The sequence below is a fragment of the Centroberyx gerrardi genome, chromosome 6 (genome assembly GCF_048128805.1).
Source record: "Centroberyx gerrardi isolate f3 chromosome 6, fCenGer3.hap1.cur.20231027, whole genome shotgun sequence".
Lineage (NCBI taxonomy): Eukaryota > Metazoa > Chordata > Actinopteri > Beryciformes > Berycidae > Centroberyx > Centroberyx gerrardi.
The window spans coordinates 6,980,924-6,993,772 of record NC_136002.1 but is presented as its reverse complement, the minus strand read 5'-3'; the positions used below and the strand labels follow the sequence as shown (position 1 = coordinate 6,993,772).

Below are 12,849 nucleotides of genomic sequence, written 5' to 3'. Positions count from 1 at the left end.
CACAGTTTCTGGTGCCGAGAGCCCAGTGATCCAACGCTCAGCAGAGAGAGGGAGGGAGGGAGGGAGAGAGAGAGAGAGAGAGAGAGAGAGGTCTAACTCTAATGAATCTTATAGACACTTGGCTAGGTATACCTAATATTAGAAACCTGCACTGCAATAATAAGGGAAGGTATGATTTCATATATGAGAGGATCACATCGCTCTCTTATAATGAGATAGAAGCCAACAACAATAATCCAATCCCTTTATTTGTTTTGTCTTAATAGGGCTTTCGTCTGCTGAGTCAAGGCACAAAAAAATAAAAAAGAGCAATCGATTCTTACCTTGATGACGGTTTGAGTAATATCCTGCAGGTATTCTCTTGCTTATTTTCATGGCGATGATGACGCAGATGATGCTGATTTATTACATATCCGTATTGCCTTTGTTGCATCCTTTTGTCCCAGTAAATCCTCCCAATACACTCTCGCGTCCATGTTGAGGAAGCCAATTCAACTGGTCCAAACAGCTGTCCATCAAAAGTGGGGAGGAACAGCTGGTAGCTCCTGCAAGGAGGAGGGGGGGTGGGGGGTAGGGGTGTGCGGGGGTGGGCTTTTGATTCAGATGGGAAGATGAATGGAAGAATCCAAATCGAATGTTTAGGAGAGGTGCGGGAGGGCATTTTGTGGAGGACGAGGGGTGGGGGTGGGAACGCTCCTCTGGAAGATCAAAGACATTCTTGGCAACGTCCTGAGGGCAACAAAACACACCGTTCTGGGACAAAAACAAGGCAGAACAGAGCGAAAACACAAGAACCTCCTCAAAACAAGCCCTCCCCGCACGGCTGCGTCTCCCCTCGGAATCCAACCCTCAACCTCTCAGAGATTCACTGTTTATATCTGACGGCCGGGATCCTCCATTTTGTCCGTCGGATAGCAAACAGATCCAGCCGAGAGAGAGAACAATGGCAGCCGGGGCGGCCCGCGAGTCCCACAGAAACAATTCATATACAATAAACACAGTCACAGGAAATCAAAAAAGTCTGCTCCGCGGATTATTCCAGAAAGAAAGTTCCAGAAACAACACTCTGCCCGAGAGGAGGAGGAAAGGTACGGTTCCCCCTTCCCTCGCTTTTCCTTCCAGACCGTTGAAGGCACTCCAGATTGGCCTCTCGGAAGCACTTTTCCATCCGTCCGTCCATCCATCCCTAAACGCCGCAGACAGAAGTATCCCGTTCCACAACAACAACAAAAAAAAAAGGGCAAGGTAAAGGTCTGATTAAAAAAAAAAGTGCCATTTTCACCACTTTTTTCTTCTTCTTCTTCGTCGTCTTCTTTTTCTTTTAGATCCAATTTAAAGTGCATGGATGAGGTAAACTATTTCTTCATAGTTTATTTGTCTCTTTTTTTTATATTTAATCTTTTTTGTTATTTATTTATTTTTTTCATAAGAAATGAAGTCGCTTCGCTTCCTTTTCCTTCCATTTTTGCTTTGTTTTAAATCTCTCAGACGGGAACCATTCTGCCTTGCATCTGTTGCATTTGGGACAGCATTCCCTGGACGCTGGTCAGGATCTTGTTCTGGTGCGCCGCCGAGGAGATGCCGATGCGAGCCATGTCCCTGGAAGGACAACAAGAGGGGGGAAAGCAGCCATTTAGGACCGGGGACAACAACAACAAACGCAGCCAGCTGAGTGATGGAGGCCTGATCCACATGATGGCTTTTACAGCCTTCCAGTGGAAACCAGCCTGACGCTTTAACTGCTGCAGGAGGAATTCAACTTGCCAACACAGCAATCCTAATCCTAGTAATCTTGATAGGTTAGAAATAAAAACATTACAGCCATGTGATGGAGGCAGATAAGTAGAGAAATATGGAAGAGATATTTAACACATGTATACACTGCAAAAAAAATGACATGATTGGCAAGGTGGTAAGGGGTTTTTAGTCAAATGATCTCACTGCACTACATCTCAATGAGTTCAACTTTTTTGATTTAACTTGTTTCAAGAAATTTGCTTCAAAAAGTCAACAAGTTAAACATTTTTAGAGTGATTTAACCTGTTTCAAGACATTTGCTTCAAAAAGTCAACAAGTTAAACTTTTTTTCAGAATGATTTAACTTGTTTCAAAACATTTGCTTCAAAAAGTCAACAATTTAACTTTTTTAGAGTGATTTAACTTGTTTCAAAACATTTGCTTCAAAAAGTCAACAATTTAACTTTTTTAGAGTGATTTAACTTGATTCAAAACATTTGCTTCAAAGCCTTAAAAAAACAAGCCTTTTACGTCTTCAAAACCCTTCAGATTTAATTCCTAGTTTTGTGATTATTTCTTAAAAAAGTCATATGGACAAGTCAAGTGGAATTTATTGAAATCAGCAAAATTATCTGCCAGTGCAGTGAGATAGTAAGACTAAAAATATCCTGAAGTAAGTGTGGATACTTGCCAGGCCTGACGTTTTTTTCAGTGTAACAGTTGAACAGCTGAATATAAATGTACATTATCTTTTGCCCTCCTTCACTGCCAGAAAAATCCATCTTAACAAGTAAAATAGTATAGTATTGAGCGATAAAATATCTATATTTTTTTAAAACAAGTGAAAAAATCTGTCCATGGGATGAGTTAATTTCACTTAAGGTATATTTTAGGAATTTGCTTGATTGAAGTATCAATTTTCTTGATACTTGTGTAGTGATCTGCCTTATTCTGCCTTGCTTCTAGTAAAACTCACAAAATAAATGTGTCACTAGTTTTAAGAAAAAGCATATTTTAAGGCTGAATATAAAACTAAATGACTTTTTTGCAGTGTTGACTCTCTCACTCATTCTTCCTCTGCCCTTTCTGTGTATTCCCCTCCTCTCTCATATTCCTCTTCCCCCCTTCCCTCCCTCCCTCTCTCCCTCTCCTACTCACTCCTGTGTCATGTGGACCACGGCCTCCGGAGTGGTGTAGCCGGCCGCGGTGAAGTTGTCGCTGTATCTCTCCATGCCGATGGCCTGCAGCCAGTCCTCCACCGAGCCCACAGCCGAGGACGCCTCGGGGCTCGCCGGCTCCAGCAGGGTGGTGTTGGGCCTGGAGGAGGAGGAGGAGGAGGAGGAGATGGATGGAAGCAGAAGAGGAGTAGAGAGGAATACATGTTAGTATAATCAGAATAATGACACACTGAGCCATTGTTCTCTCATTTTCTGGGTCTGTTCAACCCTAAAAAACCCTTCTATCTCTCTTTTTTCCTCTTATTCCATTCCTTTTCCTATCACTCGCTCTTAGAGGATCATTCTATGGTCACAGGAATCACTATTGCTCTGACCTTTGCACTCCTTTTGGTTGCTTGTAATTTTTGGTGATGTAGTAATGGAAACTTATTCCACTGTTGCATTGATTGTCAGTTATACACCTGAAATCCCAGCATGCATCCCAGCATGCAATTGACTGACGGCGACGTGCAGGAGTTTCAACGTCAACCCAAAAAAGCACAACATTTTCACAATCTGATATTATGCCATGGTCAAAATTCATATTAAAACATATCTGAACTGATATCAGAAAGATATTTAGGTGGATGCAGGTTTTCAGTGTATATTTTCTGGGATGCTGCTGTGCTTCATTATGGCATCCAGCCTGCAATAGGAAGTTTTGCTCGAGCTTTAGCCCAAAACCATGATGTGTCCATCAGTCCGTGCAAATAGACAGTAAAAAATCATCGTCCGCTTAAGTGCCTTTGGCTTGTAGCGGCAATGATCCGCTCTCTTACACCGTCTGGCATGTCATTCATACATGACAGCTACAGCGAGATGGACCAATTAATACCAAACCCCAGGCGGAGGGGGTGACAGCATGCCCCCTGGCCTTATGGGAACTGGAGTTTTCCCGCACCTGACTGTGATGGTGTGGTACAGTATCAGAGGGGCATGACACATAAACCTTGTGCGATGACAGAGAGCTACCCACAAGCTATAAAGTGAACCATGGTACATTTCTCTCTCTCTCTCTCTCCTTCTCCTTGATGGAATCAGCAGATCTGTCAGATTCAGTCCCCCCCCCCCCTTTTTATTGGTCCTACCAGAAACCACGCCAAGTCAAACACGGTTCCTCCCGGGTGTCACCGACACAGTTAGTTAATCCTTATTTAAAAACAAAACCGGGCCCGCGCACACTCCAGTGAACTTCAGTTCCCCCTCGCGTTCAGATATTCATCAGCGCACGTTCGGCCCTGACACGCTGACAGAATTACCTCCTCCTTTTTTTTTTTTTTTTTCCCCACTAATTTCTTTTAGTTTTCCGTCCCTCCTTTCTTCCGAGCGTTGCTTCGCAGCGGCGCTGTCGGCCATGAAACATTTACATGGGGCCAGCGAGTCTGACGCGAGGCACTGGGCGTGCTCAGTGGAGGTCTCGTCCCGCTCGGCTGACTCTCTCTCTTCCTCCCTCTCTCTCTATCTCTCTCTCTCTATCGTTCTCTCTTTCTAAAAGGATGTTGAGTTGAAGTGTGAGAACAGGATGTCAAACCCCTTAATAAGCGATCCCTACTCAGTAGGTGGAAAAGATTATATATAGGGACTCTCTTTTCTCACACACACACACACGCACACACACTACCCCTTCCCTCCTATAACTGTGAAAGCTGCATTTATAGGATTCAGTTCTGCTAATTACTCCGCAAGGACTCCCCTCTCGCTCTTTCTGTGTCCCATTAGGTGAGCGCGTGTGTGTGTGCCCGTTGCGCGCTCACACACTCGTTAAACTAAAACAGACTCCCACCGGCCTGCGTCGAGTCTGTAAACACGCGTAGGTCATTCTTAACACGTTCAGCCGCTCCAGAGTAATGGCGTCGGCGCTGTAAGGTCATGTTTGTTTTTAACTCGGCGTTACGTCGTAACTCTCCTCTCTGTTAGACCGGGACATTCCTCAGCGTACAGCACCATTAAGGCCGGTTTGCAGAAAATCCATTACGGAAGGTGTTTGTGCTGAATATAACGGCACGTTACTGGTGGATAACGTTTAATGGTGAGTGTAAATACCAGAGAGAGTAGGAGAGTGTGTATATGTGTGTGTGTGGGGTAGAATATAGCGTGCATTTTGCTGACGAGTACAGCTGATGAGTAGATGTATGTGCCATTTTCAACACATCTATGAGTCTAGTTTGGGACAACATACATGTTACTAAAAAGACATATTGGCATAAAATACATTATTAATGTACTTTGTAGGTACATTAATATACTATGGCCCTGATGTAAAATTCCATGATTTAAAACTGTTCTTCCTTCCTGGTTTGTTCATGTTGTTTTTCTAAAGGGGAGAACAGTCTGGTTTCCACTACAGATGGCCTGAAATACATCTAATGCAATGAATGTGTGAAACAAGTTGGAAAATACATTCTGCTGTATTCCTGTAAAGTGACCCATTTGTGAAACTTTCTCAGAGAATTTATCAAATTCCCTGACTTTCCCTGTCTGGACTCCCTGTTTTCGTACAAAACAAAACTGGGCATCCACGTCAAATCGATGTCATATCCTTTGCGTCCCCCCCTCTGTCCAGAAGCCCTCTCACCTGACGGCGGTCTCTCCCCCGGTCCTCTTCAGGGTGTTGGGGTTGCGGATCAGCTTGTCCAGCATGTTGACGATCTGTCCGAACTTTGGCCGGTCGGCCCTCTCTCTCTGCCAGCAGTCCAGCATGAGCTGGTGGAGTGCCACGGGGCAGTCCATGGGCGGGGGCAGCCGGTAGCCCTCGTCAATAGCCTTGATCACCTGGAGGGAGGAAGGGTAGGGGGGTCAATGCATGTTCTAAGTCACAGTGGTTATCCTTAGTTAGCTATGGGCTTGAATGAGAGCAGGATTGAAATAAAAAACAAAAAAAAACAGGGGGTATGATTCCAGTTTTGTTGTTTTCTTTTCACTCATTTTATTACCGTAGCTTAATTTTTAATCACCTAGTCAAGATATTTGGCCGTGCATAAATTCCATTCTTTATCATCATCAGTGACACTAGAAATGGCAATGCATTGTATAAAGATAAATGGGAATACATTGATCACGTTTTATCACTGCTGAAGGCAATTTGTGTAACCGAGTTAAAATGATGGAGGATGTTTTAAAAATGATCAACAATCCACGAGACTGGGAATTATTGTTACCGCCCTAATTCATCCCATATATTGTTTATGATTGTCTGTCTTTAAATCCATCTGTCATGACTTACGTCCTGGTTGCTCATGTCCCAGTATGGCCGCTCGCCGTATGACATCACTTCCCACATGACGATGCCGTAGCTCCACACGTCGCTGGCCGAGGTGAACTTTCTGTAGGCGATGGCCTCCGGGGCCGTCCAGCGGATGGGGATCTTCCCTCCCTGTAATTGACAGGCAGATTGAGTTAATGAAAGTGGACAGAGCGGACAAGGAAGGTGACACGCACACAGACCACTGGCTCCGTAACACACACACACACACACACACACATACACACACACTCACCCTGGTGGTGTACGCAGCCTCGGGGTCGTCCTCCAGGACTCGCGACATGCCGAAGTCGGACACCTTGCACACCAGGTTGCTGTTGACCAGGATGTTGCGCGCCGCCAGGTCGCGGTGAACGTAGCTCATGTCTGACAGGTACTTCATGCCCGAGGCGATGCCGCGCAGGATGCCCACCAGCTGAATCACCGTGAAGCGCCCGTCGTTCTTCTGCAGGAGGAAAAAAAACCCGGAGAAATTGACTAAAAAATAATCATGGCAGTAGGTTTTGCTTCTCAAATCTTCTAAAAAATATCCTACATTTCTTGTGTTTAACATTCAAAAACGACTACAGATACAAACAAACTTTTACTTCAAACTATGGAGTATGTACCTGTAAGTATGTACCTGATATGTAAAATTCTAATAATTAAGGATTTTTAAGAACAAATGTAAGAAAACTTATACCTAAGGTTTTTGATCAAGATTGTTGACACTTCCACCTTTATGTCTTCAGTGTTTTTTATTTCCTTATGGTCCACTCTAATGCTTTAGCACATTATGTATGTTTAGTGGATTGTACACACTAGCTTAGCATCATCTCAAAAGCATTAGCATACCACTATAGTGCACTAAACAGTGGAAACACAGAGGTGAAACCAGCGCCAGTTTCCTTGTTGGAAAACAGTAAGTTGATCAAAGAGCGGATCAAGATTTGGGAGAATGTTTTTGAATGAGCGCTTGTAATTTGGGTGGATAACATTACTGAGATAAGATGGGATCAGCACGCTACAGTTGCACGCCTATCGCACACACACACACACGCATACACACACACATGTGCACAGACAGAAACGCATGACTGACCCTCAGGAATGCATCCAGCGATCCGTTTTCCATGTACTCTGTGATAATCATCACTGGCTTACCTAGAGAAAGAGAGAAAAACAGAGAGAGAGAGAGTGAGTGAGAGTGAGAGAATGAAAGGCAGATGATTATGGAGGTAAACGATGCACATCACAGCCCAGCGCAGCGGGGGGCTCTCGGGGGAATGTGTGTGTGTGTGTGTGTGTTAGGCCATCCATCTCTGTCCTGTGGTGATTTAATTAGCTCAGTGTTACGGTTGCCCTGACGTCCCCCCCACTTTCCCTGCACATGCAAAGGCATCTCCACTGAAACAAAACACCAGCGCGCACACACACACACACACATCTTCTGTGTATGCAAATATGCACTGACGTTGGCCGCATTATCCAGTCTCATCACAGTCACGCACCCAGAATCCCTCTAACTCGCTATTTGTGTCACTCACTGTCCCTTTGCCCCCGTTCTCCTCTGCCAACTTTCCACGCATCTGTCACTCTCCCGCTAGTTTCTCTCTCTATCCCTTTCTTTTTTTTCCTCTCTCTCTCTCTCCCCTCTCTCATACTCTCTTTCTCTCTCCTTTCCCCATCCCTGCCACTCCTCTCTGGCCTTTCTCACCCCATCCCTCTGTCTTTCCCCCTCTCTCCCTCTCTCTCTTGGGGGAGCGTCTGTGTCTTTATCTGAGCTGGGAGGGGGGGGGGGGGGGGAGAGGCAGTGGGGAGGGTGGACATTCCCTGGTGGGTCTCTGTCTGTCTTTGTCTCTTAGGACAGGGGGGGATGGAGGGGGATGAGAGAGAGAGAGGGAGAGAAAAAATAAGGAGAAGGGAGGGAGGGCGGCTTGTTTTTGTCCCATAGCGCCAGCAAGATGGTGCCTAACCAGCCATGGCAACAACACATGCCGAAAAAAGCGCCGCAAATTCCCTCCCTAGGACGGCGGTTTCCCTTACGTTCCATTTGGAGTGGCGCGATTAAGGTAGATTTAGAAGATTATGTCGCTTAAGAGAAGTGCTGAATTAAACCTACTGGCTGGAGGGGGAGGCTTTTTGTAAAAAGCTCCAGTGTGCTCTAGCAGGATGCCTATAGCAGCAGAGAGCGGAGCGGCTGGCAGCTGAGGTCTGGAAGGTGAAGTTCCTCCACTCCGGCAGGCCGCCGGCCGTGCCAAGAGGCCGTCAGTCAGCGCCTTACCCGCCGCGTGATTGGCACTCCATTAATTACGGGGCGCTCCGGCGCTGCCCCGAGAAGAGGAAGTGGAGTTAAACTCGGCGGAGAGCGGAGGCCCTCTTTGTCAGCCATCTTTGTTCCCCTTTGTCCCACGCCTCTGCCCCGGGGCCGCCGGTGATTGACAGCTCCCCAATCAAGTCTGAGGAGCGTCTGACCTGCGACCCCAAACTCTCGCCTTCCCAGCCCCGCCCTCTTCCTCCCAGCCCATTTGCATGCTAATTCCTTGTTTACTGAATACGCCCCGCCGCCTTTGGCAATGAACTCTGGGCGAGGGCCCCGCCAGTGGGCCGATTATCACCTGCCAACAAAACGGGGGCCGAGGGGGAAAGCGCAACAGGGGGACAACGCTGGGCTAACGCTGTCGGGAGGCCCCCAGCGTTCGCGGCGAACAAAGCTCCGGCTCGGCCCTCCCTTTTTAAAAGCGGATCTTTCTGAAATTAGCAGGCGCTTACCTTATGTAAATGAGCCGTTAAAACGTATTGCGTCCGATTTTAGGCGCTAATGAAGGCTAGATTTTAATTACACAGTGACGTAATAGAAGCCTAAATAAGAGTTTAGGAATGGCGGACCGCAGCCGGCCGAACTCAGCCAGAGATTTTTGCACATTTATGTATTTTAGTGCCTATTTAGAGTCCCTCAATAATTAATAAGTCTTAATTGGCTCTGTTGGACATGCCAGCAAAGTGAGGCCAGATTGAGAGAGTCCCTTTTAACTTGATTGTAATGGGGGGGAAAAAAAAGTGCAATTCAAATAATGGATTTTTAATAGATTCCACCGACACACTCAAGTGTGAAGGACTAATTGCTCCAAACCTTGTGTCAAGCTCTCAGAAGTAAGTGTGGAGGGGAGGGGGGGGGGGGGGGGGGGGAGATATTGGATGCCCTTCTTGCTTCGGCTCGCTATCCTTTTCATGTCGGCTCCCGTCACTGCTCCGTAGCTCATTTGCTTCTCCTCCATCTCGCTCTCTCTCGATCTGTTTCTTTTCCAGCCTCCGGTTCACTCCAACCCCCCCCCCCCCCCCCCCCGCTTTCTCTCCTCTCGTCCCCGCTGTTGTTCTCTGTCTTTCCTCTAATCTATCAGCTCCTAACCGCTTCCCCGTCTCTTCCTCTTCCTTACGTCTCTATCCGCGCCCTCCCCTCCCCTCTCTCTCTCTTCCTGCTCGTCTCCAATTTCTTTTCCTTCCTCCCGTCCATCCGTCTTCCTTCTCTCTCTCTGTGTCTGTCGTCCTCACTCCGTCTCTCCGCGGTCGGACGGGGTCTCCCCCCTCCCCCCCGTGGCGAGAGGTGTGATAGGTGATAAGCAATTGTGCCCGCGCTGCTGTTCACTTCCAGCTCTCTGGCAGGGCTAAATGTGTACGTGTGTGTGTGTGTGAGCGTGTATGCGAGTGTGTGTACGAGAGAGACAAACAGAGAGACGGTGTTATCCAGCACGGTTGAGCACAGATAGGCCTCGGCTGTTCTGTCACGACACATTAAGGCAGTTCATCCATCTAGCCGAGCCGAGCCAAGCCATCAGCTATGGTAACACTCACACACACATGCGTATAATCAAAGGCGCGCGGACACCGACGCCCGCCGACAAGACAACCACACACACACACACACACACACACACACACACACCTCCATCCTAACAAATAGCATTGGGGGAAGGTGTGAAAGGTATGAGAGAGAGGAGAGAGAGAGTGCCAAGGGCAGAGAGAGAGAGAGAGAGAGAGAGAGAGAGAGGGATTTGGCTGGTGTTTTGTGGCCATGCAGCAGCAGATAGAGGAGGGATAGGGTATCACTCCCTAACCCCAAACACATTTACAGCTGACACCATGATTAATGAGCCCAGCGCTGGGCTACAGGGCCTGTTTCTGGACCCATTAGACCCCCACTACTACCCAGCTACCTCCACCTCCACCCCCCCCTCTACCACCAGCGGACCCCTTCCATCTGGACAAAGCCCACCTGGGGATACCCCGGATGGGACGTCCGGACAGCACACACACACACACACACACGTGCACGGATACAAGCACACATGCGAATACAGACATCCTGGAACATATGCAACCCAAGCAGGCATATATCTTTATATATATATATATAGAGAGAGAGAGAGGGAGAGAGATATATGGCCAAAGGCATTTAAACACACACAGCGGACAGTGCGCACACACACACACACACACACATACCTCAGAGTAACAGTGATGGGAGCGCCCCTACACTCACCCTTCTCCAAAGTCACCCAAAACCGCAGACGTGGTTTGTAATGATTTATCGTTATGTTTTTTTTGGGGAAAGGGGACAGCGGAGGTGAACGTCCTCTCTGTGTTATTATATTATAATAGTTTCTGTGTATGTGTGTGTGTGTGTGTGTGTGTGTGTGTGTGTGTCTGTGTTGAGTTAAGGATTTGTGCGCTTATCCTGTAGCAATTTCTTGTCCCAGAAATAATTTCGAACGGCAAGAGAATTACACCGCAAAAACAAAACTCATTTCACAAAAACCAAACTCTATTTTCTATCGACTCATTTCACAAAAACAAAAATCGGAGGCCGGACATACATTTGGTGACCACGCCCTCCAGGTGGATGATGTTGGGGTGGTCGAACTGTCCCATGATGCTGGCCTCGGACAAGAAGTCCCGCCTCTGCTTGTCGGTGTAGCCGGCCTTCAGCGTCTTGATGGCCACGCAGATCTCCCTCTTGCCCGGCATCTTCAGACGGCCGCTGCACACCTCGCCGAACTCGCCTGGAGCACACACACACACACACACACACACACACACGCACGCTCAGATTGAATACGTGGAACGATACACACACATGATCCATAGTGTAACACATGCAAGCACTTTGATACTACGGTGCATAAGCCATAAATCAAAAATGAGAAGGGAGTAGGTGTGTGGAAGGTTGGCTGCACACTTGGAGTATTTGTACGTGCGTCTGTGTGTGTGTGTGTGTGTGTGTGTGTGTGTGTGTGTGTGTACATGTTAGAAGGGGTCCACTTTAATCATTGATCCGGGTCTCTAATCCCCCCCCCCTCCCGCCCCCCTTCCCCAGCGGAGCAGAGAGAGAGGGGAAATGGATATTGATTCTTTCTCTTTATTATTTTGTCATTGGATGACTTTTCCTGGCCACAGGAATAGCAGGGACAACGTATTTAGCTCTGTGTTGTTTTTTTTTGTTTTTTTTTTCGTTTTTAACCAGTTGACCTCTCCAGAGGCAGCCCAAATGTTATTGTCCGGGAAAACAGTGTTCTCTTTATTCTCCTGAAGCACACACACACACACGAGTGCACACACACACACACCAATGCTGACAGCAGAAAATTTGTATGAAACTGATAATAGGATATGCCATTTGGTGGATGCTTTTATCCAAAGTACCTCACATTAACACTGGCAGTGTTAATGCCTTGCTCTACCCATCGAGCCAAAACTCTGCATTTATATCACCAGTGATGAAAAAATGACTCACCAATACCAATAACTTTCTCAATCTTGATACAGGAGGCGTCGATCTCTTTGGCAAATTCGCGGACGGCTTGGTTGGGGTCCTCGTAGGTAAAGGGGTCGACGTATATCCTCACTCCTGAGAGAGGGAGGGAAGGAAGGAAGGAGGGAAGAACGAAAGAGAGAGAAAGAGAGAGAGAAAGAAAGAGGGGAGTGAAAAAATGAAGGTTAATTCATTCCGGCAAGTACACCCCATCTGTTCTTTATTTCCATCATGCTGCGGGCTATACCGCCTTCCTCTGTGGAGCCTCTCCTCCTCCTCCTGCTTTCTTCTCTCCGTACCCCTATTCAACTTCCACTCTGACTCTTATTGCTTTTCATGTCACTATCGCTGACTCGGGTGAAGATGGAGCTCATTAACTTGAATTTTCTGCGGCACGCAAATAACGATGCTGATGACTTGATAATGAGGTGTTTGGAGAACGTTAAAATGCAAAAACATTAACTTCAAAACAAGTTGGTTTTTTTTCCCTCCCCTCCATTTCATGAGCTTCATTTGCGGTTTTGGGTGCATTCACATGAACGCACCTGACTGCACTAATGTTTTTCAATTACAGCATGCGTTGGTGTAATGCTAACCGTGAGTTACCTTGGTGTAAGTGCTTCTCCTCGTCAGAGTCCTGCTTGGCCTTGCTGTACTTACTCCTTCTGGGGGCAAAAACAGCAGGACGGTCAGTTGGAGGGACAGCGGCAGATGTGGAATTAATATTTCACATGTCAGAAACTGGAAAGTGTGTGTCGAAATGAAAAGCACAGCATCTGTCTCCTGCATTTAAAAAAAATAATGTTTCCAAACAGGGGTGTCAATTCAGTAAAACCAAAGCTAAG

At 46.9% G+C, this 12,849-nt stretch overlaps 1 protein-coding gene across 6 annotated transcripts in view; it reads right to left on the bottom strand.

Moving 5' to 3' along the window:
• Window positions 1-976: 976 nt before the first annotated feature.
• Window positions 977-12,849, bottom strand: part of LOC139927485 (ephrin type-A receptor 4) — a 52,837-nt gene continuing 40,964 nt past the window's right edge. The window contains exons 9-17 of one of the 6 annotated variants that reach the window (XM_071919642.2): window positions 12,611-12,669; window positions 11,987-12,100; window positions 11,061-11,255; window positions 7,298-7,359; window positions 6,452-6,661; window positions 6,178-6,327; window positions 5,530-5,726; window positions 2,896-3,054; window positions 977-1,599 (exon numbers count right to left, since the gene is read on the bottom strand). In XM_071919642.2, the coding sequence (XP_071775743.1) occupies window positions 1,485-1,599; window positions 2,896-3,054; window positions 5,530-5,726; window positions 6,178-6,327; window positions 6,452-6,661; window positions 7,298-7,359; window positions 11,061-11,255; window positions 11,987-12,100; window positions 12,611-12,669 (1,261 nt within the window). In that variant the 3' untranslated portion in view covers window positions 977-1,484. Of the gene's footprint in view, window positions 1,600-2,895; window positions 3,070-5,529; window positions 5,727-6,177; window positions 6,350-6,427; window positions 6,662-7,297; window positions 7,360-11,060; window positions 11,298-11,986; window positions 12,101-12,610; window positions 12,670-12,849 lie in introns of all 6 variants that reach the window. The other 5 variants (XM_078284198.1, XM_071919638.2, XM_071919636.2 and 2 more) reach the window with 5 other exon arrangements.